The 23,321-nt window shown below is 46.4% G+C and overlaps 1 protein-coding gene across 1 annotated transcript in view; it reads right to left on the bottom strand.

Annotated features, from left to right (window-relative positions):
• Nucleotides 1-23,321, bottom strand: part of PITPNM2 (phosphatidylinositol transfer protein membrane associated 2) — a 112,312-nt gene that overhangs the window by 27,114 nt on the left and 61,877 nt on the right. The window contains 12 exon segments of the mRNA XM_050318802.1: nt 2-213; nt 560-679; nt 1,721-1,910; nt 2,453-2,697; nt 5,202-5,272; nt 6,115-6,219; nt 9,371-9,466; nt 12,321-12,427; nt 12,429-12,645; nt 18,939-19,172; nt 20,806-20,927; nt 22,113-22,327. Of these exon segments, the coding sequence (XP_050174759.1) occupies nt 2-213; nt 560-679; nt 1,721-1,910; nt 2,453-2,697; nt 5,202-5,272; nt 6,115-6,219; nt 9,371-9,466; nt 12,321-12,427; nt 12,429-12,645; nt 18,939-19,172; nt 20,806-20,927; nt 22,113-22,327 (1,934 nt within the window).

The raw sequence follows: 23,321 nt of genomic DNA on the forward strand, positions 1-23,321 counted from the left end.
CCTTGAGAGAAAGGCTTGATGCTGCTTTATCGTGTCCAGTTCGTAGGTTGATGAATCACTCCTTTTCCGTGGCAGCTGCTTCTTTGGATCTTCTCCGTTGCTACGAGGAATGTCAATGTTGCTCCTGCTGAGGTGTCTGCTGGCTTCCAGATTAGAGCCACCGGAACAATAGCTGTTGTTCACCGTTATTCCAGGAGACAGAAGGTCCGTATCCTGGGATTTGAAATATACGGATCTGGCACTCTGAACAGCTGAATCAGGAATAGACTCACACTACAACCTTCTCCTTCCACCCTCCTTTCCCCATCTACCCCAAGATCCAGCTGAGGACAACACAGTACCTCAGGCTAAACCACCTTCTGTGGGTGTGGGTGCTGCTTCCCACCAGAGGGTGAAACATCCCCGTTCAGAGCCAGCGCACCCAAACTGTGACACGTTTGCCATTGGTAAGGAATCGAGTCTTTGTTTTTTTTGGGGGAAGATCCCTACTGAAAACAGGAGCCCTGGAGGTGCTGTGGCCAGCAGACCTGTCCCAGTAGCCACTGGGTGCCAGCATTACCTGGACACTCACAACGCTTCCTCGCCGGCTGCTGTTCTGGCTCTCGGACACGGTCTGATTGCTGTAGCATAAGGCATCAAATCCCAGGATTCCTCCAACACAGTCCCCTACCAAGCAGACCTGAGAAAGGCGACAAAAGCAGGAGAGGAGAGGGGGGAGAAATAAAAAGGAAATAAAAGAAAAGCACCCCTTGACTTCAGCTCCAAGCTGACAGGTACATGGATGCTGGATTACACCTACACAAGCTGGAGCAACAGAAAAGCCCAGTGCTTTCATTAGGAAAACTACTCATTCAATGAACATCCATCAGAGCCTGCAGACTCCCACTATCTCACACAGCTGATGTGTCCTGGCTGTCCCCACCAGCCAACTGGAACGAAGGGAGAGCAACACAGAGCCCTGATCCCAGGGCTTACTCCAGTCTCAGGAAACCAAAGCTGGATTCCTCCCTTCCCAGATGCCTGTGCTACTTCAGGGAAGCTTCCCTGTGCTTTTGCCCATTAGTATCCTGAGGGGTAACACTGTCCTGCTTCCAAGGGTACTGAGCAGACAGGCACAGTAAAGCACCACTGGGTAGCAGAGGGCTGGTTGGGAAGAAGCTCGGGGTGGATAAATCACACCACAGCAGAGCAATGTGACAGCCAGTTCAATGTCCCTGCCCTCGTGGGGCTGGAGAGTCCCTTTGCTCAGAGGTGGGAAGCTCAGTCATGGTCTTTTATGGGGTGCAGCAGCTACACAGCCTCAAAAAATACCCCCGCTGCTGTGACAGCTCCAGCACGAGCTGCTGAAGGTCCACTCAGGACAGGAATGCTTAAACAGCCTCGGTTTGCAAAGGAGAAGAGACCATGTGTTTGGTAACAAAAGCAGCATTCCTGCTTCAGAAAGGTGTGTCACGCTGAAAATTGATTAACTTCACAGCTTTGTAGCTCCATTTCTGAACACGAACTCAGACTTTGCTTTGAATCCCAAAGGTTTGAGACAGAACATAAGCAATAATCTCTCTCAGAGAGAAAGCAATGGAAAGCACGACACTTTCTTATTGCAGCTCAGCACTGTCATGTTTCCATCCCTCCTGAGAGATTAATGGCAAAGAAAGTTTCAGAAGGAAATTGCTTCTCCTGCTGCTCCCCTCACTGTGCTCACCAACAGCCCCTGGCTCACCTGGCCATTGAATGATGTGCCCTCCTGGGATCTGATGAACTCACTGTAGGCCTGGTTGGCTCTGACAATGACTGTGGCCACTGCTTCTTGGTACTGAGGGGAGGATGTTGCCAACAGAGGGAGTGCAGCGAGGGGAATGTGATCCTGGCTGTTGGACAGGCAGCCTTCATCATAACTGTACGGGCTGAGGCTGCAAAGGCCAAGAGACATTGGAAATACTCAGCCCATCATAAAAGGTGGGGAAAACAATTTGCAGACAGTACAGTCAGTGTTGTGGTTCATTAACAAAAAAAAAAAAAAGCCTCAAGACAGAAAGGCCATTTATTCCTCTGTCAGTGGGTGAGAGCTTAATAAATCTTTCCCTCCCATCAAACGTAAATCTTCAAGGACAACATACTTACACTGGCAGAACAACCCTCAGACAAGGAATTAAATCCTTAGTATTTATTGGATTAATTAGAATAAATCAATCTCAGAACTCGTGCCGCATGATTCCTGTATTCACTGCAGCACAGTATGAAATTGAGACTGAATGCCTCGCTGGTACATTAACAAGTGCATCCTCAAAGCATGGTCACAGCTTTCCATAACACATGCAGAAGACTTCAGGGAAATGAATAAAACAAAACAAACCTCCCCCCTCAAAACAAAAAACCACAAGAAAAAAAAAACCAAAAGCAAGAGTGAAATTGCAGATGTGTCACTCCATGCAACAAAGTAGCATCAGTTTACCTGGACACCAGGGAAAATGCTTCGGAGCAGATGGCCGGGCAGGGGACAAGCTTGATGGCAATGTGGCCAAGAGCAGCTGGGTAATGCACCCTCATCACTGTGTCAAACACTGTCGTGATGGTGTTGACATCCCCTTGCTTGGAGCTCTGGTCACCACTTCCTGAGTCCAGGATGTTCCCTCCGTGCAGCACCAAGAGGAGGACGTGGATTTTACTGGGTTGCATTAATGGCTGCACCGATTCATCCTGGGTGGCGATGGAAGAGACCACAGGGAAAGGCTCATTTCGCAAAGAGGTTTGACTTGTGCCTTATTTCTGGCAAAGGCCATTAAATACACCTGAATACAACCCCTGAGGACCTGACTACTCCTTCCAGGTCTCTTATCCTACCCATGCCCACCCACAAATCCACACACAGCCTCAGGGCAACTGATTGTCTCAAGCAGAAGGAATGCTGGAAGCTTAAAAAAAAAAAAGGCATAAAATTGTATCCAGGTAAAACACGGCAGGAGTGAAGAAATTACTTGTGTGCATCAGGGTGGAAAAATACAGAACTAAGAGATGGGTGTTGCTTTCTGTGGGGTGCTGAGCTCAGCTGCAGCCCTTGGCAGTGGCACACAAAATTAACAAATGAGATCGAACAGGTCAGCAAGTGGCAAGTTACTGAGAAAAGTTGTAGGAAGACCAGTCATGGCATGTTTGCCTGCAACAGAAGTTATAAATAAGACTTCATAGTTGCTTAAACTGGTGCAAAAGAGGAACTGGACAGGCTGCAGCTTGGGGGAAGGAGGGAACTGTATCCAAATTGGGTTCTCATTAAATGATCTGCCAGACCAGCTGTGAGCCCAATCCTGAAGCCCCAGGAGCAGGTATAAGAGCATCCATTTGACATATTACAGCACAGCAGAGCAGTAACTCTTTTTAATATCTATTTGCTGCCAGAGCTTTCAGTGTTTAGAGCTCCCATACAGACTCAAATCCTCCATCCCACACTGAGATATGTGCAAACACTCCTGTGCCTGAGCCCTGTGCTCAGAGACAACACCTGAGAACATCCTGAGCAACTCCCTGCTAAGGCAGAGAAACAGCCACTGGGAGGGGGTGTGGAAGGGGTGAAGGGCAGCTGTATTTCCATTTGGCAAATTCTTCTAATTTTAGCATTCTTAGTCCCTGGCTGTCCTTTGAGCAGTGATTGAGTCCCTCACAATCCCTGCTGGTGGGAGGAAAGCATGCCCAGGCACACATTAGCAACCTAACAACGAGCTTACATTTTTACCAGATAATGTTAAAGCATGTCTTAACACACAGCCCACCAGAAGGACTAAAATTCACATCCAAATCCGTAATAAAGATTTTCCAGACCTCCTGCATAAGAATGGTCATTAATTTCTCAGTGCCATTCCACTGTATTAATGCCTGCTCTTAAAACCTCCTCTGACTCCAGTTTCCAGTGCCTGCACAGTGAACTTTGTACCTGGCTGGAGGCACGGGTGGAGCTCTCCCAGCATCTCAGGCACCTCTTCTGCTTCCAGACAAACTGTTTTAAGTGCTCATTCTGAAAACAACATGAGTCACCAGGCTCAGGGCGTGCAGAACTTTATCAGCACCTTTCCCTTTCAGTTCATTAACCCCTGCCCTTGAAGGGAACAGGGGAACTGCTGATTACTTTACGGGTGGAGGTGACTATTTAGAACTTCCTTGTAAGATCTGGAGCCTCTTAAGATACCCTGAACCACCTTATGGTGAGGAAGCTCTCAACCTGAAAAATCACTGCAATGGTGGCATAGGAATTTCATACCATTTTAGCAGACAGCTTGTGAACAACTACAAATAACTGTCTTTTTCATCTCAGTTTGAAGCCTGTTCTTTTCCTAAAATGAAGGCAGAAACAGGAGGGGGTTGAGTTTGTGCAGCCCTCTGAGGAAGACAAGTTCTCCACACTACCTTGAGCTCCAAGAGAAATTTTAGGGCTGTGACTTGCTTATCTCGAGGCAGCCAGAGCCGCTGCCATCCCAGCCACCCACTCTCCCCGTGGCCCTTGAGCTCTCAGTCTATTATGGAAAAGTCAAATCACCATGAACTTCAAGTCTGGCACAGACAGTAATTTCAAAACCATGCTCATGGTCTTTGAGGGACCACTTAGACACAACGTAGGCACTCTGCAAAGCAGCAACACCACCTCTGCAGCACTGACAGGCAGATGCTTCACGGGCAGGACGACTACAGCTGCTCCTGGATGTCTCACCGATTCTGAATTACAGAAACCTAAATATGCAAGTCTAGAAAGCTGGGGTGGGAGTGTTGTTATTTATTATTTTACCCAAGCACTGACACAGGCTGTGCTGTAACTGGCTTCCAAACAAGACCCTGAGCAGCTCCACATCATCGTGGGCTGCAGCCGAGCGGTGTCCCCTGCCCCTTGGTGCTGCAGGAACATGTTCTCCCACTCCCATCACCAACCAGCATGACCTCTACCCAGCAGTGCCTCAGGCCACACTTATCCTCACAGGATTAGTAGTTTTTTCCAGCTGAAGCTGCCTGCAAACTACAGAGAATTTTCTACATGATGTTCAAAAGGTGGGTGAAATAGTCCCTTAAATCCGAAGCACGCGGGTGCCGGTGCAGCTCAGCAGCACACGGAGACAAAATGTCACTCACAGAAACGAGTCTTAAATGTTTACCCCCGTTTATCCCATACAGACATAACTCCAGCAACAAAGGATCTCACTCCAAGAAACCAAAGCACTTACTTCGATGATGCTGAGCCTCTCCACGCTGGAGCCAACGTGGTACTCTGCTGATGTCTCCTGGTACAAGTCACCTGCAAGCAGAGGTGTAAAATGTCAGCGCTGACACTCTTCCATAAAGACACTCTTTGTTCCAATGCCTCTCAGCCTCTTCTGCCTCACATCTCCTTCATTATTTCACCAAACTGCCCTCTCCCTCCCTCTTGCCTCCTTCCACCTGAGAAGCCTGGGCAACGCCGGGTCATTTATTTCCCAGCAATTTCTCCTAACCTCGGTAAGAGCTGAAGACATTAGCGAGCTCTTCTCTCATTACAGCGATCCGGTATCGCTGCTTTATTAAGGATGGCAACAATGGGAAATCCCTGCACAATTGTCAGAAATGACTGGCTTTTTGGAAAAGAAAAGGAATTGTTTGAGCTGTGCTGGGGAGCAGAGATTTGATGTGTTCCTACGTCTGTGCCTACACAGACTGACTTTGTACCAGTGTCATCTTCCACCGTGCTGCCACATGAATCGCTCTGGCTGAGGAGCTGCAGCTTCCTTTCACCATTTCATAATGATGAGCAGAAAATAAAACCCAGGCAGATGTGGTCAAGAACAAAGGATGGAGCAAAAGGAAAGAAGAGTCAGGAGAAATTCAAGTCATTTGAGACAGAGCTGGAATATTTCATCATTACAGGAGAGAATCCTGACTGTCACACAAAGGAGCCAACGAGGAAAATAAAAGAGAATCAAGAGCTATCCCAGCTCCCACTGAGCAATTCTTTTTCAGCAGCACTGGGCAGTCGTTTTTATGCTCTGTCTCCGCTTTTGTGATATGAGGATAACAAGTTTTACCTTGCTCAGGATGTGGCTGTAACAATCGCCGGGAAATACTGTAAAATAGCACATGCAGTTTGTACTTTAAAAAAATTACCCTGGACATCATCGCATTCGGGGGTTTCAATTTTATCCATCAGATCATTGGAACTCCATTTGGTTATTTCTTTCGGGAACATTTCCTCATTGTCAGACAAGTCCTCTTTAAAAAACAGATTTTTTGAGAGTCACACACACAAAAATATGTACACAGACAAAAATACAGAACAGAGTTTTAAATAAAACTAAGGCCCTATAGCTCTATGTTATCTATAAACATTTGGATGGCTTAAGTCATAATAAACCACAACACTTTACCAGCTTTTGTTACATAGAAACCAAGTAAACAAAATGTTTTAGTTGCATGTTTCTAACAAACAAAACTCCTAAAGCATGGACAAAATAACATGGGTTTTTAGTGCTACCACCTCGGGCACCAAGTTTGACCTTTCTTGTCATTCTTTCTGAGGGTGCTAAAGCAGCCACAATGCTCCTGTACAGGACAAAGCAAGGTTTGCCACTGGGATCCTCCCAGAGCTGTTTGAGAGCTCTGGGATGTCTTTGGGGGCAGCAGGGACAAAGATCACTGTTGTTAACAGGATCAAACACCTAAAAAGGCAGGAGCGATGAAGGAAATGTGAACTCCCCAGGCTGATTTGCTCAGGAGATGAGACTTGTTTGGTCACACTGAGTACACATATCTGCCATTTCCCTCCTACTTCAGGATCTTCTCAATCCCCTGGCTCAGTTCAACTGCAGCTGATAAAAAATAAGGGTCCTAAAAATATTATGTTCCCAGAAGTGTAATTAAAATGACCATGTAATACAAAGGAGACACTCTCTCTTTTCCTTTTATTCCACTGAGGATGTATCTCTTACTGTTACAAAGGTTAAGTGCTTTCTAATTTATTTATTGTTCTGTGCTTAGTATTTCTTTCCTGAAAATTCTGAGCTTGTAAATTTAATAAAGAGTTATAAATGTAATAACAGCAGTAATTACAGATGTCTTGCAGATCTAAAAGCTGTAATCTTCAGAGGCCCAGACTAGGATTTCCCCTTTCTTACTGCTCTACACTTAGTAAAATAATTAGTTGGAAAAATCCTACAATGGGGAACCAAAAGATTATGAAATATACTCATCTTTTCAGCAAATCTGAGTAATAGCTTAAAAACCAAATTATATGAAGGGGACTTAATGCAGATCCAAGCAAAGGCCGATTATTTTTAGGAGTTTCTATTTCAACTTTGACCATAAAAAGAGAGCAACCTGGAAATTTTGCATCAGCATGCCATTTCCTTTTTCAGCTATGGAAAAAAATCTGAGTAAATTCCAATTCCCCTGCACAAGGGAGCGTGGAGCTACCTGTCCAGAGCAACTGGAAAGCGAGTGCTTTCTCACGTGCTGGCAGAGAATGAAAAGGACAATTGTACTCAAAGCAACTTCATCTAAATATTAAACTTAATTCCTTGAGAGGTTTAATTACAGCCCTTACTGCTGCTCAAGTGATCCCTGAATGGGATATTACTCCCGTTATTAGCATTTATTACAGGATAGATATTCGATATTACTGCACTTGTCACTATCTTTACCAGAGCGCGCCAGTGAATGAGGATGAGTGGGAAGCTGGAGACAAGGAATCTTCTGGGGCTCGGGTTACGCCCACTGCACTGTGAGGAAATGTGTGTATGGGAAGCACTTCAGAGGAACCCTGCTCGGTGTTGACTCACATCCTGATCCGTGCCAGTTCCCATGGCACCGACCCCGCAGGATGAGCTGCAAGCGGAGCTTCATCCCTGTTCTCAGACCCGGAGCTGGGACGTGTCGTCTGCAGGCCAAAGGGGCACCAAGAGATCCCCCCCAGGGACAGGGCTGTGTTCAACTGCACACACATCAATAGCCTTTGACTCCTAAACCAAAATCCCACCAGATTTGGGCACAGTTTTCAACCCAACTGTGGGGACTGCAGAGGACAAACTGTACGTACCCCGAGACTCGCTGTTGCAGGAGAGGAGCTGCTTCTACTCTTACCAAGCTCCTAGAAGTATTGCAACAGAGGTGCAAGAGGCTCATTTTTGTTAATCCCCCCTCCCAGGCCTGTTAGGAGCATGCCAGGGATTCCCTGGGGCTCTGGATCCCAGGCCGAGCCATCTCCATCTCAGTTCTATTACTGAGTAATTAAAGAGGCAAAAAGCAGTGGATAGCAAGGATGCCGTTTCCATGACTCACTCCTCTTCTCCTGCACGTATATGGCTACCATAAACCCCTTACATACTTTGTGTGAATGCTACATAAGTTAATAAATAGAGACAGGTAAACTAAGTTGGCCCTTCTCCTTCCAGGCAAGAGACACACGTTCACCCCCTGACTTACACGTGTCCCAACCATTTCAGCTGCTGCTGTACAAGTCACTACACTAACATGCCACTTCCCACCCCAGAATTTGAGACCTGTGCCTCAATACTGATGGGAGAGCTCTTCTGGAACACAACGCTATCGATTTTTGGAGACTGAACTTTAGCTGAACACCAGCGAAATTGAGCTTTACAGAACTGGGGCGTCATCTTCTAACAACTGCACTTCACAGAAAGGTCACCAACTTCATCAGCGCATATTGCACATCTCACTTCCATCAGACAAGCTGGGAGAAGAGTCCATCTGTTGCCAGTAGAGATGGAGCCCTTCATGCTTAAATTTGCATTAAGTACAATACACGAGAAGAGTGCAGCAGAACAAAGCTCCTCCACACACACGTTACAGATTAAAAACAAATAACACAGCTTTCTCTTAATACAGATAATCAAAATCACTTTGAGGGTTCTGGTATCAACACTGATTAATTTTGGCACCTGAAGTACCTCGCTGCATTCACTATTGTATTTCTTGGAACGTGAGAATAAGGAGTTAATAAAGGCAAATTTGGGTTTCTTCAGGTCCAGACAGGCCGATTAATCATACCTCTTACTGATTAAAAAACAAATTAGAAAAATAATCAGTCTCAGTGAATCATTAGGACACACCCACAGCGCAGTTACTTTTTACCCACACTCATTTGCACAACATAAAATACAGCTCCAAAGGCTATGACTGTTCAAGATCCCTTCAAACACATCAGAATCTGAAATGTTGCTGTGTTAAATGTAAGAGTCTGCTGGGTGATGCTGGAAGAAGCTGCACCGTGTCGTGGTGAGAAAGGAAAAGACTTCAAAGCAGAAAAGTCTCGCTTCCTTCCCTGCTCACCCCCCACCCTCGTGCCTTCCGCTCCCTTACCCCACCATTTCAGGGGAGAAGCGACGGTGACTGAGGCTCCACGTACCATGTGCATCAAAGAATTCATCATCTGAGCTGTCATCTGAATCCCTGGCAATGCTCTGCATCCTCCACTCGGAGATACTATGGCGCGAGGGGCTTGCTGGAAAAAACAGGAAAGCCTGATGCGAAACGCTACAGCGGCAACGCGGAGAGTTCCCAACATGATCTTTGCTGGAGGGAGAATCGTGTGTTCTCTGTGAAAATTCCCTGCTGCAATATTAAAAACCCCAAACCCTGATGATGCTGGTGTGATGTCAGTGTGCCGCTTTACAGATCCTGTCTGTTTACTGTTGTTAGAACCTGCCAGCAAGATGCTACATTAAAGCAAGCTGCTGCTTGGATCACTCTTCTGCTATTTTGAATGGCAGCTATTTATAATTGTTAGTAGGACGTGCAAAATCAGCTGGGTTTTAAAGTTTGCAATTAGGGAAGGAAGCAGGCTGATTGGAGGCTTTCTCTGTGCCTCTCATCAGCACACAGACCGTGCCTCTGCTTCGCTAACTTTCGGGTGGGTAACTGAGCAGAGCAGCCTGGAGAGAAATAATCTGTTTTCTGGAAGGAAATTGCTTCCACACAAATTGGATTAGAGATCTATTTAAACTTTAAACTTGAATGATTTAAACAACATGCCATCCAACTACTTCATCGGGAGCTGTCGGAGCAGGGTCCTGACAGAGCAAGGAGAAACCCAACAGTCCATTGGGTGCTGTTTGCCCTCCTGTTCTCACACCTACCTGCTCCCTTTCACTCTCCCCTCCAGAGTTCCCTGTGCTAAATATAATCATGTTATTGCTTTTTTATTTTATTTTTTTTTCAGATATAATTTAGCAACAATCCAGCCTGAGCTCTTCTGGGCTGAACTTGTCATAGATCGGCCGCCTGCTGAAGGGAGCACCGTCCAGAGAACGATGGGAGAGAGGGTTTCTCCCCTCGTGCCTGTCAAACAGCGCACACAAAGCCCTTGCAGCAGCCACCTAACCCAGCAAAAACCTGAGGAGACTGACAAATTCTCATTTAGCATATTCAAGACGTGGAAAGGCTCCGGTGACTGTGACAGCTGCACGAGCCCTTTCACGCTATTGTTCCAACAGCGTTAAATATACAACCAAAATTCTTCTGATTTTTTTTTTGTCTGGTTGTCAGATGGAAAGAGGAGGGAGACCCTGTGCAGAGTCATCTAATTGCAGCTCAGCAGCCCCCAGCACCCAACCGCCCACCCCTCGGGGAGCAGCGAGGAGGAGGCTGGCAGAGCAGAGCTAATTCACGCCGGAGTGACGTCAAGGCACTCGCATAATGGTTGCTAAAAATAGAGCATATAATAACATATGGAATGGTGACAAGGGTCCTGCTATCAGAGGTCTCACTCGGGTGGTAGGGAAAGGACTGAGATCTTCGGGAGAAAAGGCATTTTTTTTTCAGCTGGAGGTGGCGGCACGTCGCGACAGCCCTCCTTGCTTCCATATGGTAATATAGTGCCAGCATGGAGGAGGATTAAAATATCTCCGTGACGTACTTCCCAGCACATCACAATTAATTTCTTTCATTACTTTTTCTTGTAAAAGCTGAGACATTCTGCAATTGAAAAAGAAATTCATGCTTTGCTCCCACTGAAAACCTACGAGTGAAATCTTGAGAGGTCTGAAAACTCCAGCTCCCAGTGAACATGGCAGCAGTGGAAAAGGGGGTTTGTACAAAGAGCATAATGGGAGATGGGTGCATCAATATCAAATCCTGGTGGAGGCAAAGTAGCCAGCATTTTTATCTTTATGCAGTGATTTATGAAGCATCTGGTAGGTTCTTCCCTGGGGCTCACTCGAGTGAGTCATCGCAAGGTAAAACTACTGCTCCTCTCTCATTCACCCCGTGATGAAATCAGTGATGGAGTGGGAAATAAAAATGGAGACTCAACTCACAATATTTAGTGCATATGAGAGATGGAGAAGCTTCACTCACCCAAATGTTCCCTTCCACCGTCACTGGAAGAAATTCTGCCCCTTGGGGCTTTCAGAAAAATCAAGACTTTTGTTTTTCCCTCTTGCAGGGAGAGCTGCTGTAACTCTGCTAACCAGTTGTGCTTGACTAAAAGGAGAGGGAATTGCTGAGGGTTCAAACCTTCTGGCTGTAACTCCCTGGGGATTCACCCCTTTGTACAGAACAGCCTGAGCAAGGGAAGAGTTCAGTACAGCAAAACAAGGTGACTGCCAAGGGAGAGGGGAGGGACAAAATCCAGGGCTCAAAGCTGAGTCCTTACAGGGCATCCACAGGGGAGCCTTAACATCAAAATCCTGAAATCTCCCTGAATGGTGTTTCAAAGGGAATATAACTGTGATCCATGGTCCCACCTAATCCCAGAGTGAGGTATCATCTCCAAACAGCTACTGCACATCATCACCAGAGGAAAGCAGCAGCCCCCACCCACCTTTTGGGGTTCCTGTCTCCATCTCCCCAGTAGCTGAAGAGGTGCTTTGCTGTGGGAGCTACACTGCAGCACCCACGGAGCCCAACATCCTTCTGAAGGGAACCAATAACCCCGGCCAAGGAGCACAGGTGCCTGCAGACAAGCAGATATCCAGGAGGGAGCACCACTGAAGGGCCTTGTGGCTCACAGGTAGCAAGAACTTTCTCCCTCTGTGCTGCTGGCTTGTCTTCTGACACTCCACGCTGCCAGCCAGCTCCTGCCTGCTCCTCTGTGGTGCTTTCATAGTTTCTCTGCTTTTGACATTGGCAAGAACTCTGCCACGTGACACTGAGTCACAGTTATGGGATGCCATTCTCAGACCCAAAACAAGCCACCTGAGAAGACTGAGCCTGTGACACCAGCAGAGAAGGTCCCTGAGTTATCAGCACCCACAGGAGAAATACCCATTGTCCCAAAGGTACCTGACACAGGGAGACACCGTCTGACTTCCCCAAAGCCCAACCTCCACGCAGTTCAGAAGAGCAAGTCACCTTACCTCCCCTCTTTGAAGACCGTGAGGACTTGGAAGAGGTTGACCACTGCTTGGTGAGCGACCTCCCAGAGGCTGGCTCGCTGTTGGCAGCAGAATCCTCAGTGTCAGCAGGATGAAACTGTGTTGGCTTCCACCTCCTTCTCCCCAGGGGTGTCCTTGACACCGTGCTGCTCGGGGTCACTTTCGCTGCAGAACTGGGCCATCTTCTGGGCCAGCATCAGCTGGGCCTCCTTCTCCAGCCGCCGGATGTCCTCGATGGTGAGCCCGTACCACTCGTCCTGCCAGCACCACGCCTGCCGGTGGGCTCGCACCATCACCTTCCGCAGGCCTGCAAAGCCAAACACCCCCGTCACCAGGGCTGCCAACTGCAGGGTTCAAGGTGTGCCCTTCCCAAAACCTCAGGATATTACAGTGACATCAAACCCACAGCGCTGCAGTGAAGGACCTTCCCACAGTCAGAGTGGCAAACCCGTCACTTTGTGTGCTTTTATCTCCTGAATTCTTGCTGACCAACCATGCACTGAGAAATCAGCCAAGTCTTCTGTGACTGTTTTTAACTAGGGAAGGGATTTCCTAATTCTGGATGGAGGACTTTGTCCTCCTGTGAGTGTCTGCTTCATCAAGCAGGAGCCACACACAGACCGTAATTGCAGCCCCCTGAATTTCTGGCAAGTTGTAACATTTAGATCCAACCTTTAAAGGCAAGTATGTTCCCAGGAAAAAAAAAAAAAAAAAAAAAAATGCCAACATCAACAACAAAAACCCACTGATTGTGTTGGTTTTTTTTAATCCAGAAGAGTTTCGAGTCATTCCTTGATGAACACTACCCAGCCCACTCCAATTGTTACATGACTGAAGCACATCCCACACCAGTAGTGCTAAGCCTAAAACCTTCTCTTTCCTTGGAAACCTGGTTTCTGCACCTGATTTCTACATATCAGTGAAACAGCATTACAAATATGAGCTTCTGAGATAATGGGATAGAAAGCAAAGTAAGGGAGAGAATAAAGATGCTTTATTTTGCAGATACCATCTGTCTTCTGAGAGAAACGGAGCGGCCAAAGCCAATTTAAAATATTTCAATGTATCGCATATCTGAAAGGAAGAAATGCCTCAGTATCAACACACAATGCACCAGGCAACAGATACTTTCCTCAAGACTCAGACTCACTGGTAAACATCATAATACCACTGAGACTTTTAAAACATTATAGTCACTTAGGATTTTCACCAATATTAGTCCCTAAAAGCTCACGACAGGTCAAAGCTCCAGACTGTTATTTACTGTAGCACACAGCAGTGATGGTGCTTTAAAAGCTTCTGTAAATACTGACCAATACTGACCATATTGATCTTCAGGAGCCCTTCTGAAAATAAATACTCAATTGGTATCGTTTCCCACTTTAATTACTGGGAAACTGAGGCAGAGATGGGCTGAAGGACATGCCAAAAGGAGCAGTGGGATTTGCTGTCAGTGGGATTATGGTACTACGATCACTTTGGGCTACCTTGAAACCATTTAGGTTTTGGGAGCTGCAGATCAAGCTCCCTAAGCACCACCATGAGGAAACACTTCCCTCTTAAGCCACCCTCCACCTCCAGGAGCATGGCCAAAGTGGGATGGTCCCACTTTGTGCAGGGTTTCTGAGGTGTTTCCAGCAACATCTGCTCCACTATTGTACAAAAAAACCTTAGATCTCATTACTGTCACAGTTTCTATGATGTTCAGCCTAAATACCCCTTTTGAGGTTTGTTTGTTTGTGTTCTTGTTTGGGTTTTTTGTTTGATTGATTTTTTAAACAAACAAGGAGTGTATTTTTGTATGTTTATCTCCTTCCAGATCTGAGCACTTCATCGTCTGCTCTGCTCTTTGGTCAGTTCTTAATGCCACCAGCCCTCCCAAGCCAAGCTATCAGGAGGAAATGGCTTCTGAGATCAGCACTAATGTCATGGACCAGCGAAACCCGAACTTCATTTGCACAGTAAGATTAAATTTATCAATATTTGATGCATTTCTCTGCCTGACTTTCAGAAGGGAGCTCCCTGTGGGAGAGGGAAGTACGAGCCGGCAGACTGCGACCTTCTAGGGGCAGAACAAGCAACTTAATTGTGTTCAGACTTAGTCGAGATTCAGAGTTATTTCCCATATCAGATTACTTTCTGCAGAACTACAGGAGGATGTTTCGGCCTCTTCACCTCCCGTTATGATTGGCAACCAGCAGAGCTTAACGACGAAGATTAAACTCCCATCACACCCACACCGAGAGCCAAGGAAACGTTTCTCTCCCTCTAATTCAGTCCCCAACACCACAACCATCCTTTGGATTTCCACATCCAAAATGTCCACTTCAGCCTTGCTTGGAACAGCTTGAAAACAGACTGTGATCAGACACAGAAGTGAACGACGTCCCCCTTGCTCTCATCCCAAGGTTTCCTCTGTTCAAGGGCTCAGCAGGATCCGCTCACGCTCCCGGATTCAGCCTTGATCTACCAGTGCACCAACTCCTCAGAAATTCTCTGTGTAGAGGCACAGATGCCACCGACCACATACCTGTGTTTTAATGGACTAACATCACAGGGAACATGAAAACCACTTGGGGGTAAAGAAAAAGTCTCTTGAAGTTCCCTCTCTGCCTCCTCAGATCTCAAAAAATTGCCTGGACTGCTTCCTGCCAACCCCCAGACCTCCCTGTGTGCCCTGCTCACACTGCTTTGATTAGACATCCCAAATCATCCCTCCTTAAAACCTCGTTCCTTTGAAAACAGGATGGCACTACAGGGTTTCACAGCGGTTGTGTCTCTACCCCTCCAGGTTAGTTATGAAGTCAAAAAGACAAGATTACTTTCCCAGCCTGTGGCCTTCAGTGGGATGGGCCATTTCTCTTCCCCAAACGCGGGGAGAAAACCTGGAGGAGAATGAGGTCGTGCAGGTAACAAAAGAAATGGAAAAATAAAAAGTCGTGGCTTGGAGAGAAAGTCTTCAGTGCTAGGGGAGAGAAGTTGAGCAGCTCCTCCGTGCACAGCAGTGAGAATATCACTGATTTCCCCGCTCAGCCTCAGCTTCCAGCAGGCAGGAGGGACACAGGAGGGACACTGAGGGCCCCACACAGCTATAGGAGTTCAGGAACCAGCTATTAATGACTGACCTAACTCGTCCAGACACTGCTTCCCTCCCTGTGCAATGGAAGAAATCAAGTCCTAGAGAATTTTTGCATTTTTGTAGCTTTTGTTTAAAAAAAAAAGAAAACCACCCAAACAAACAAGAAAAGCACACATGCACAAACATTCATATGCAGATTGATTTCAGAGTACCCGTCACTGTACATTGATTTAATTATAACATTTCCCACCGCTCTGTGGAGGAAGATCATCTGTGAAGAGTTGAGGAGGGTGCAAACATGTAAATCACTTGGCTTTCAGCTCACCACCTCAGAAGCTGGTTGCAAACATGAGGTGTTGACTCCTGTAAATGATTTGTGGCGTTGAACTTCATCATACGAAAGGAAGCTGCAAATGACCATGAGACAAGCCAGGATAGAGAGGAGTCTTCATCTGAATTTAAAAAGCTTTAGTCTGTAGTTCTGGGTTTGCTTTTCAACATGAAGTAAAAATAGTAAATGTAACAAAAACTCCATGCAAAAAAACCCTCAAATAAATCAGAAAACCCACTAACAAATCCTGCTCCAAACCACCTCGATATCCACATAAAGCAACTGTTCAGATATCCACTGATTCTGTACCCAGTGGCAACATCCCAAAGCGTTTTATAACACACTTTCGCAGTTTCCTGGCAGCAAATAAAGGATGCCTGATTCTCCCTGTGCGACATCATTTCCCTGACAGTCACAACAGATCCCATAACCTTGTCAGTAGGTTCTGGTTGTCCGAATGCACCCCATCAAAGGCCACCTGCAGTCACCTCTTTGCTTCCCTGCCCTCTCTTGCTCAGGCCCATCACAAAGAACAGCCTGTGGTCACATCCACATTATTCCAACTGCAACCTGCCTCCCCTTGGCAAGATAAAACTCTACCTTTGGGCTCCAACAGGCAGCGGGTGAACTTAGTCATTCGAGTGCTTCGGTGAAGCAAAAGTTCTGCAAAAGTGCTTTCTAAAACCACTTCACCACCGTGCAGCAATTTGGGCATATTTAGCCTAAGACACAGTGGCTTAGACAAAGCTCCAGTTACTGGGATGGAACACACTTTGCCACAGTATATAATTAATAACCCATACACAGTCAACACACTTGTTTAACAACAAAAGACTCAGAGCCCACGTGCACCATTAGGAAGCAAGTGGGAGCAGAACATTATGCAGTGTCAGTCCAATTAAACTTAAAATCTATGGGAAAGGAGTAAAAAAGCATACAAATATTACAGCCAAGTAGACTAATAGCCCACAATCACAATTTTAGTCTGTGTCTCAGGCTGTCAAAGCACTGAGTAACTGTCCAATTAGTCATGGGAAAGAATGGCTGTTGCACTCTGCGACTGAGAACGTTTCAACACCATCCCCCAGAGTTACTCCCTCTGTGCTCAGCAGCCTTTCCACATTGTACAATCCATCCATCACTTACCTCAGGCCCGTTCTTTTTTCAACCCATTCTCTAATTTTAGTTTGCACCACTCAGTACTGCTCCCCTCCTCGGGCAGAGTTTGGATCCTGCTGTTTGTTTCTGCCTCTGTTCTCTTGCCGGCTTGGTGGCCCCACACAGAGCTGGCTGATTCTCCAAGAAATAAATCTGCAGGGCTTGGGAACAGAGGAACCAGCAGGAAAATGCCAAGGAAGGAGGGGTTGACCCACCAGAACGTCTCTGGCTTCTGGGAGCTTGGTCCACCATCAGCTGTACAAGGCACAAATGTCTCCATCTGCTTTTGGTCACCAGCTGAAAGCCCCAAAAGGGATCAGCACCTAAGCCTGGTCAGTCCTGTTGTAGCCACATCCTTCCAACTCAAACATCCTCATACCTTGCTGGCTGTGCTACAAATGCTGTGGCACTTTGCCCACTCACTAATGGCTTCCCCACGGCTCTCCCAGGGCAGAGGAGGCCACGCAGCTCCCGTAGATACCCAAAGCTTTTGCTTTCACTTTTCACTCACTCTACTTTTGTCTTGCCTTAAAGGCTTTTCTGATTTTATGCATCTTAACCACTTTGAAAAACAGTATTTGCCATCATTATAACAGAGTGGAAAAGCTTTTGAAAGGCAGACAATGAGCTGGTTCGGCTCTCTGCAAAACCTCAATCAAGAGGGAAATGGCAGGCAATCTTTCACAGAATACAAAAGAAATGTTTCTAAGGGACCACAGTTTAATCTATGCCAAACACCTCTGAACAACTGGAAGAGTCACGTGCTGCTTCTCCATTTAACAGATACAATGGAGTTGTTATTCTGCCCCCGTGTTTTCCAGCATACACTAAATTAACCCGTGCCACCGAAACGCCCAGGGAGCTCATTGCAGAGAGGCACTTGTAATGCAGCCTTACAGCAGGTAAAACTCCCATCTGTGGGTAAAGGAAAAGCAAAGGAGCTTCAAGGAAACAACCTGTGAGCATTCAGAGAGAGGTGCTCACTATTCTGCACTGCTCTATCAATGTTTTCCACATTAGCTCTCAGGAGCACGGTACGACTGTAAAGAGCTGTAAAATTAACTTATGCTACGCTCAGGCACTTCATGGAAGATTTGCTTATCAGAAGGAGAGTTGTAGAGGTCAGGATTTACTGTGCACAGAAAGCAGGAGGATTTACTGTGCACAAAAAGCAGGTACCATCCTCTACACAGCCCTTCCTCGGCTTTCTCTTTGCCAGAGCACAGCCACAGCTCTGCCCTCTTTTTTTTTAATTTTTTTTTTTTCCCCCGAGATGGAAATGCTTCTTTAACACACTCTTTAGAAGGTTTTTCACCTGGCCAGGCTCAGAAACTGTATCAGCTGTGTTACAGATTTTCTGCAAAGAACAAATTACTGCCAGCACTGCCACCATTCAGTCACTACACAACCAATTCCTCCCTAAAAGCCCTGACCTAAGAATGATGGATCCTTCAAAGCAACACATTTACTCACATCTCAGAGCTCTCAGTGACCCAGCACAGGTAACAGCACAGTGATGTGCAGGGCCCTGAACATCCCAGAGATGTCTGGCCACATAGAGACCCCAGAGCCCTGTCACAAGGCAGGTAGAAATGAGGGATGCTCCAGGGAGAGGTTTTCTGGAACCACTCAGGTCTCAGGAGTGAAGCTTATTTCTTTAGGCAGCCCTTCAGGATGGATTTTGGTCACAACAAAGAAAACTGGCAGATTTTGAAAATGATCTGGCAAGTTTAACAGACAAATCCTTATCTAAAAAAAAAAAAAAAAAAAAAAGAAAGAATGCAAGATCTTGCCTACACAAAACTTGAAGCTCTTTCAGTGGGTACACGTGCTTTGGGTTTGTACATACCACGATTGAAAGGGATAGAATAACAGGGTTTTTTTCTGAGCTGACACACAGAGTCATCAGATCTGAGACTCTCACAGACATGTCTCAGGATATGATGCATTGCACACACCTCACCTCTGTGTTCTGATTCAGAAACAACATCAAGGAGCTGACAGTGAACCCTGAGGGACTACAAATGCTCACCAACATCGTGGATAAACCGCTCGATCTTTGACTGCATCCCCCAGTATCTGAACTCCACTTTACACAGTTTGTATGCACACATGATGGGGTATTTCCCAGGGTTGTTCTTGTACTCCTGAATCCAATCTTCTGAGAGGGGCCCTCTTTTAGTCTTCACTGATTTATACAGCTTTGGATCCTCCTCAGCTTTGTATTCATGTGGAGGGATGGGATCCTTAACAATATCAATAGGATCTGTAGAAAGAGAATGGAAACAGTAAGATGTTTTCTATTCCTCAAGAAAAGAAGAAAACATCATTTCTCATGAGTTATCTCTGTTTTACCAAGTCCCAGAAGCATTACAGCAATTTAGATTCTTTTTCCTTACACTTAAACAAGTGATATTTTAATTGTTTATACACTGCTGCTGGGCAGAGATCAGCTCTGCCAGAGGAACGAGCACACACAGTTCCTGCAAACAGAGGCTTTGCTCCAAATCGATGTTTCTGCCCACAGTGGCTGCAGATCCACTCTGGCAGCTCTGCACGCTCCGTCTTTCCAGCTCCATAAAGATCTGCTGCACATTCCATCTTTCAGCTTTTCTAGTATCACTCCCAGTGCTCCAGCTGCCTCATCCAAGGCAGTTAAATACACCTGCCCTGCTATGGAATAGGCACTACCCACGGAATATCCATCAAATGAGGGTGCTGGAAACTCCTCACCCGCTATTCTTAGACCAGATGTACCGAGGAAGGCAGAAAGTTTAAGTCCCAATTATCAACCTAACAATGGAAAAGTAGAAACTGGGAGTGCAGTGAATGAACACAGTTTAACGATCTGCAACCCCCACCCCAGAGCTCAGCAGAAGCATCTGAAGTTTGGATTGAAGGGCAGGATCGCACTTCCCAAGGAATGACAGCTCTGCTGACACCTCTCAGGGAGGCAGCATGACTCGAGCCTGTTTGTTCAGCACTGCAAGCCTGATCAGACAGGCTCTGGAATGGGGCCAGTCTACAAAACAAGGGGTTTAAATCATGTAACACTCCAATGAAACTGCTCAGGGTTATGGCCCTGTCCCACCACGGCTCCAGCAGCTCCACAGCCTCAGGATGTCCCTTCCCAGGGCTGCCAGGACTCAGCTCCAGCTTAACACTTCTCCAGCCTCAGCAGATCCAGAGCAAGGGATGTTTCAATCCCAGGGACACTCCAGTCCTGCGTGGCTGTCACTGCCAGCACTCTGTGTCACACAGCCCAGTCTCCAGGGGCATTGGACCAGGATGGAATGGCAGGACAGAGGAATTGCTACAACACTTGTCATTCTCTGCCTTTTTATGATGTTCATTTTTCCCTTTTCTCATAAAATCCTTACATTAACTCAATCTTCTAAAGCCAGCTCAGAAGCTGAGTAATAACCTGCATGAGGACAAGACTAAAAGGAGAGGGAGCAAAAATGAAATGCACCTTCCTGCTTCAAAAGTGCAGACAGGAATCATTTCCATATCCACAAGGGAGCCTCACAAGTATACAGCAATATTTTTACAATTATACAGCAATATTTTCCTCTTCTTTGGTTATTTCTACTTATTATCCCCAAATTTATTAGATGCCTTACTCTCTGGAGCTGCATAAATAAGATGAAAAATGCATCAGCTCCAATTTACAGACAGGGGATTCAAATTATTTCCATGGGATTTACATCAAGCCTAGAAGAGAACCCAGGTGTCCTCACTTTACTTGATGTAACCCTCCCCACAGTGACACCACAGGGGTGCAGGTTTGTGCTCAGCAGGATGGCAAGGCAGACAGGACACACCAAGCCAAAAACCAACCAAACAAACAAACAAAAAAGGCAGAATGAAAGAAAAAGTAAAGCAAAAAGGCTGTTCACCTAAAATAGTTTGCCTTTTTTCTGCAGGAGAAAGGTTGAACACGTTGCCGTGGTCTCCTGGATCGGTTTTGTAGTACGTCTCAATATCGATAGAGAACTTCTCCACGAAAGGACACGTGTACCTGAAAGCCAGAACAACAGCTCAGAGCAAATCAGCCTCAAATCCCAGCCAGCCTTCACTCATCTTTTACCTCAGATAGGCTTAAAATACCGACTGGACAGATTAAAGAGATTGTTCTTTAATAACTCCTTAAGACCGGAGCTCGCCGGTTTTCAGCGAGGAGATAAATTTTGGGCCCACTGTACTAAAAAGTGATGTTATGAAATACATACTAATACAAGGACACCCTGGAAATGCTCCTGTGCAAGGAGAAAAGCAGAGCTCCTGTCTGAAATCTATAGCAGAGTAAAATATGGGCTGGTTCTGTGCAGCACAGGTTTCCTGGTCAACTGATTGACTCATGAGCATTTCAAGGGAAGAGATAAAAACTGACTGGACGTGGACTTTAATCACTTGAAAGTCAGGCAGCTCCACTACATTCAGTCGCTGGCAATGGCCCAATGGCAAACACTGACTCCCCACCTTTCCCAGGACCGATGTCACTTGGAGAGACCAGCTAGAACAGAACTAGGAAACTTTTCCAGGTTTTTTGATCAAAAAATCCCTTAAAGCCCTTTTATTATAAAAAATGACAGCAATATCAGACTTGTAAATCTAGCAAAGTGCAAATGCTCTAAACCAGAGCAACTGGCATAAAGGCTGTTTAGTCCAGGGTATCTGAAGTCCTCCCAGACAAAATCAGCCCAGAGGGCTCCACAGAGGCTCTGGCTCTTTTCCCTCCTCAGGGTGAAAGCTGTAGGATGTAGGTTTCTTAGTTTCTAGTTAAATGACAGAAAGACAGTTCCCACAAAAGAAGCACCGGATTTATTTATATATTTATTAATGTTTTTTTTCTTTCCCTGTAGCACAAACGAATCCTGTCTTCCTTGACAGCGTTCAGCGTGACATCTGTCCCAGCACCGGCTACATTTATAACTTCCCCGAGCCAGCAGACATCTGCAATGTTGAGCAGAACACGCAGTGCAGGATGCAAGACTAAATAAAAACCATTCAAGGTTTCCCACGCTTTGATGGACAAAACAGCTCAACATTTCAGAGCAACGAGCCACAAATTCTCCGGCAACGTCCGCAGCCAGCCCAGGCGATGCTGGCGCTCCCGAGACGAAGCACCGCTGAAGAATTTCAGGACTCCACCCCAGTTTTTCTAAAGGATATTACTGAGGAGGGAGGAGTGGCACAGTTTTACCTGGTCCTTGTGTAAGGATAAGCATTCCACGACTCCTCTTCGACTCGCAGAGCCGCCTTGGGCAGGATGGAGCGGAACCAGCTGGGGATGTGCATGCCGATGTGATACACCTTGTGAGTGTACTGCCCGTTGCCTCCTGGCCCGTCCACGTAGGGCCTGTTCTCCAGGATCTCCACCCCGCTGCCTTCCCCACATGTCTCCTCTCTGCTCTTTTTCTGGAAGGGAAAAGTCTCACACGGTTAATCTTTCCAGGTTGTTGTAACTGCCCGACTCTCAACGCGCACGGACCCTGGGGATGGTTTCTAGGAGTCCTCTGAAACAGAGAGCTGTAGCAGCACCCTGGCACTAAGGTTACCAAACCTAGAGATTATAAAGGAAAAATTTAGAGACTCGTCTGGCCAACAAAAAACCAGAGAACTGATTTATTAGAAATCCAGTGAAAAAATTCTGATTTGGATACTAAGTTTGAATGGAGATCTACTGACACCTCAGTTCCTGCTCCTGTAACAGGTTTACACATCACACCCCAAAACCTGGCTCCAGCTGTGAATCACCCAGCAGCACAAAAATCTTTTACATCAGCAGATGGCACAGCAAAAGGGAGTTTGTTCAGCCTGGCACGTTGCTGTGGTGGTGTACCAGCACGAAGAATCACACACACACCTGGCACAGCATCATCTCAGGCCGGACACGAGGAGGAACTTCTTTACTCAAAGGGTGGTCAGACATTGGGAGGGGCTGCCCAGGGAGGTGGTGGAGTCCCCATCCCTGCAGGTGTTCAAGAAAGGGCTGGATGTGGCACTTCAGTGCTCTGGATCTGGTTGACAAGGGGGTGATCGGTCACAGGTTGGACTCGATGACCTTGGAGGTCTTTCCCAACCTAAAGGACTGGATGATCACAGAGCTAAAGACCACTCTATGACCTAATCCTACAGGATTTGGGGGCTTTTTGCATGAAATCTGGCCTGGCAGCAGCTCTCCAAGAAGAGACTATGCTCTGCTAATTAAGATATTTAGAAGAAACAACCCAAGTTTGCCAGAATGCACACTGCATCCCTTGGCAGCCCCCGGATTTTGGCTTATTTGTGGGATTGTCCTTCACTGAGAAACCTGGCAAAAATTCCTTCAATTAAAAAAAACCCAACCAATTTCAGTGCTTCTAAGAAGAGCTAGAGGCAAACCAAATATTTATTGATGCCTAACACACTT

The sequence above is a fragment of the Myiozetetes cayanensis genome, unplaced genomic scaffold (assembly GCF_022539395.1).
Source record: "Myiozetetes cayanensis isolate MyiCay16 unplaced genomic scaffold, myiCay2020 scf21, whole genome shotgun sequence".
Classification (NCBI taxonomy): Eukaryota; Metazoa; Chordata; class Aves; order Passeriformes; family Tyrannidae; genus Myiozetetes; species Myiozetetes cayanensis.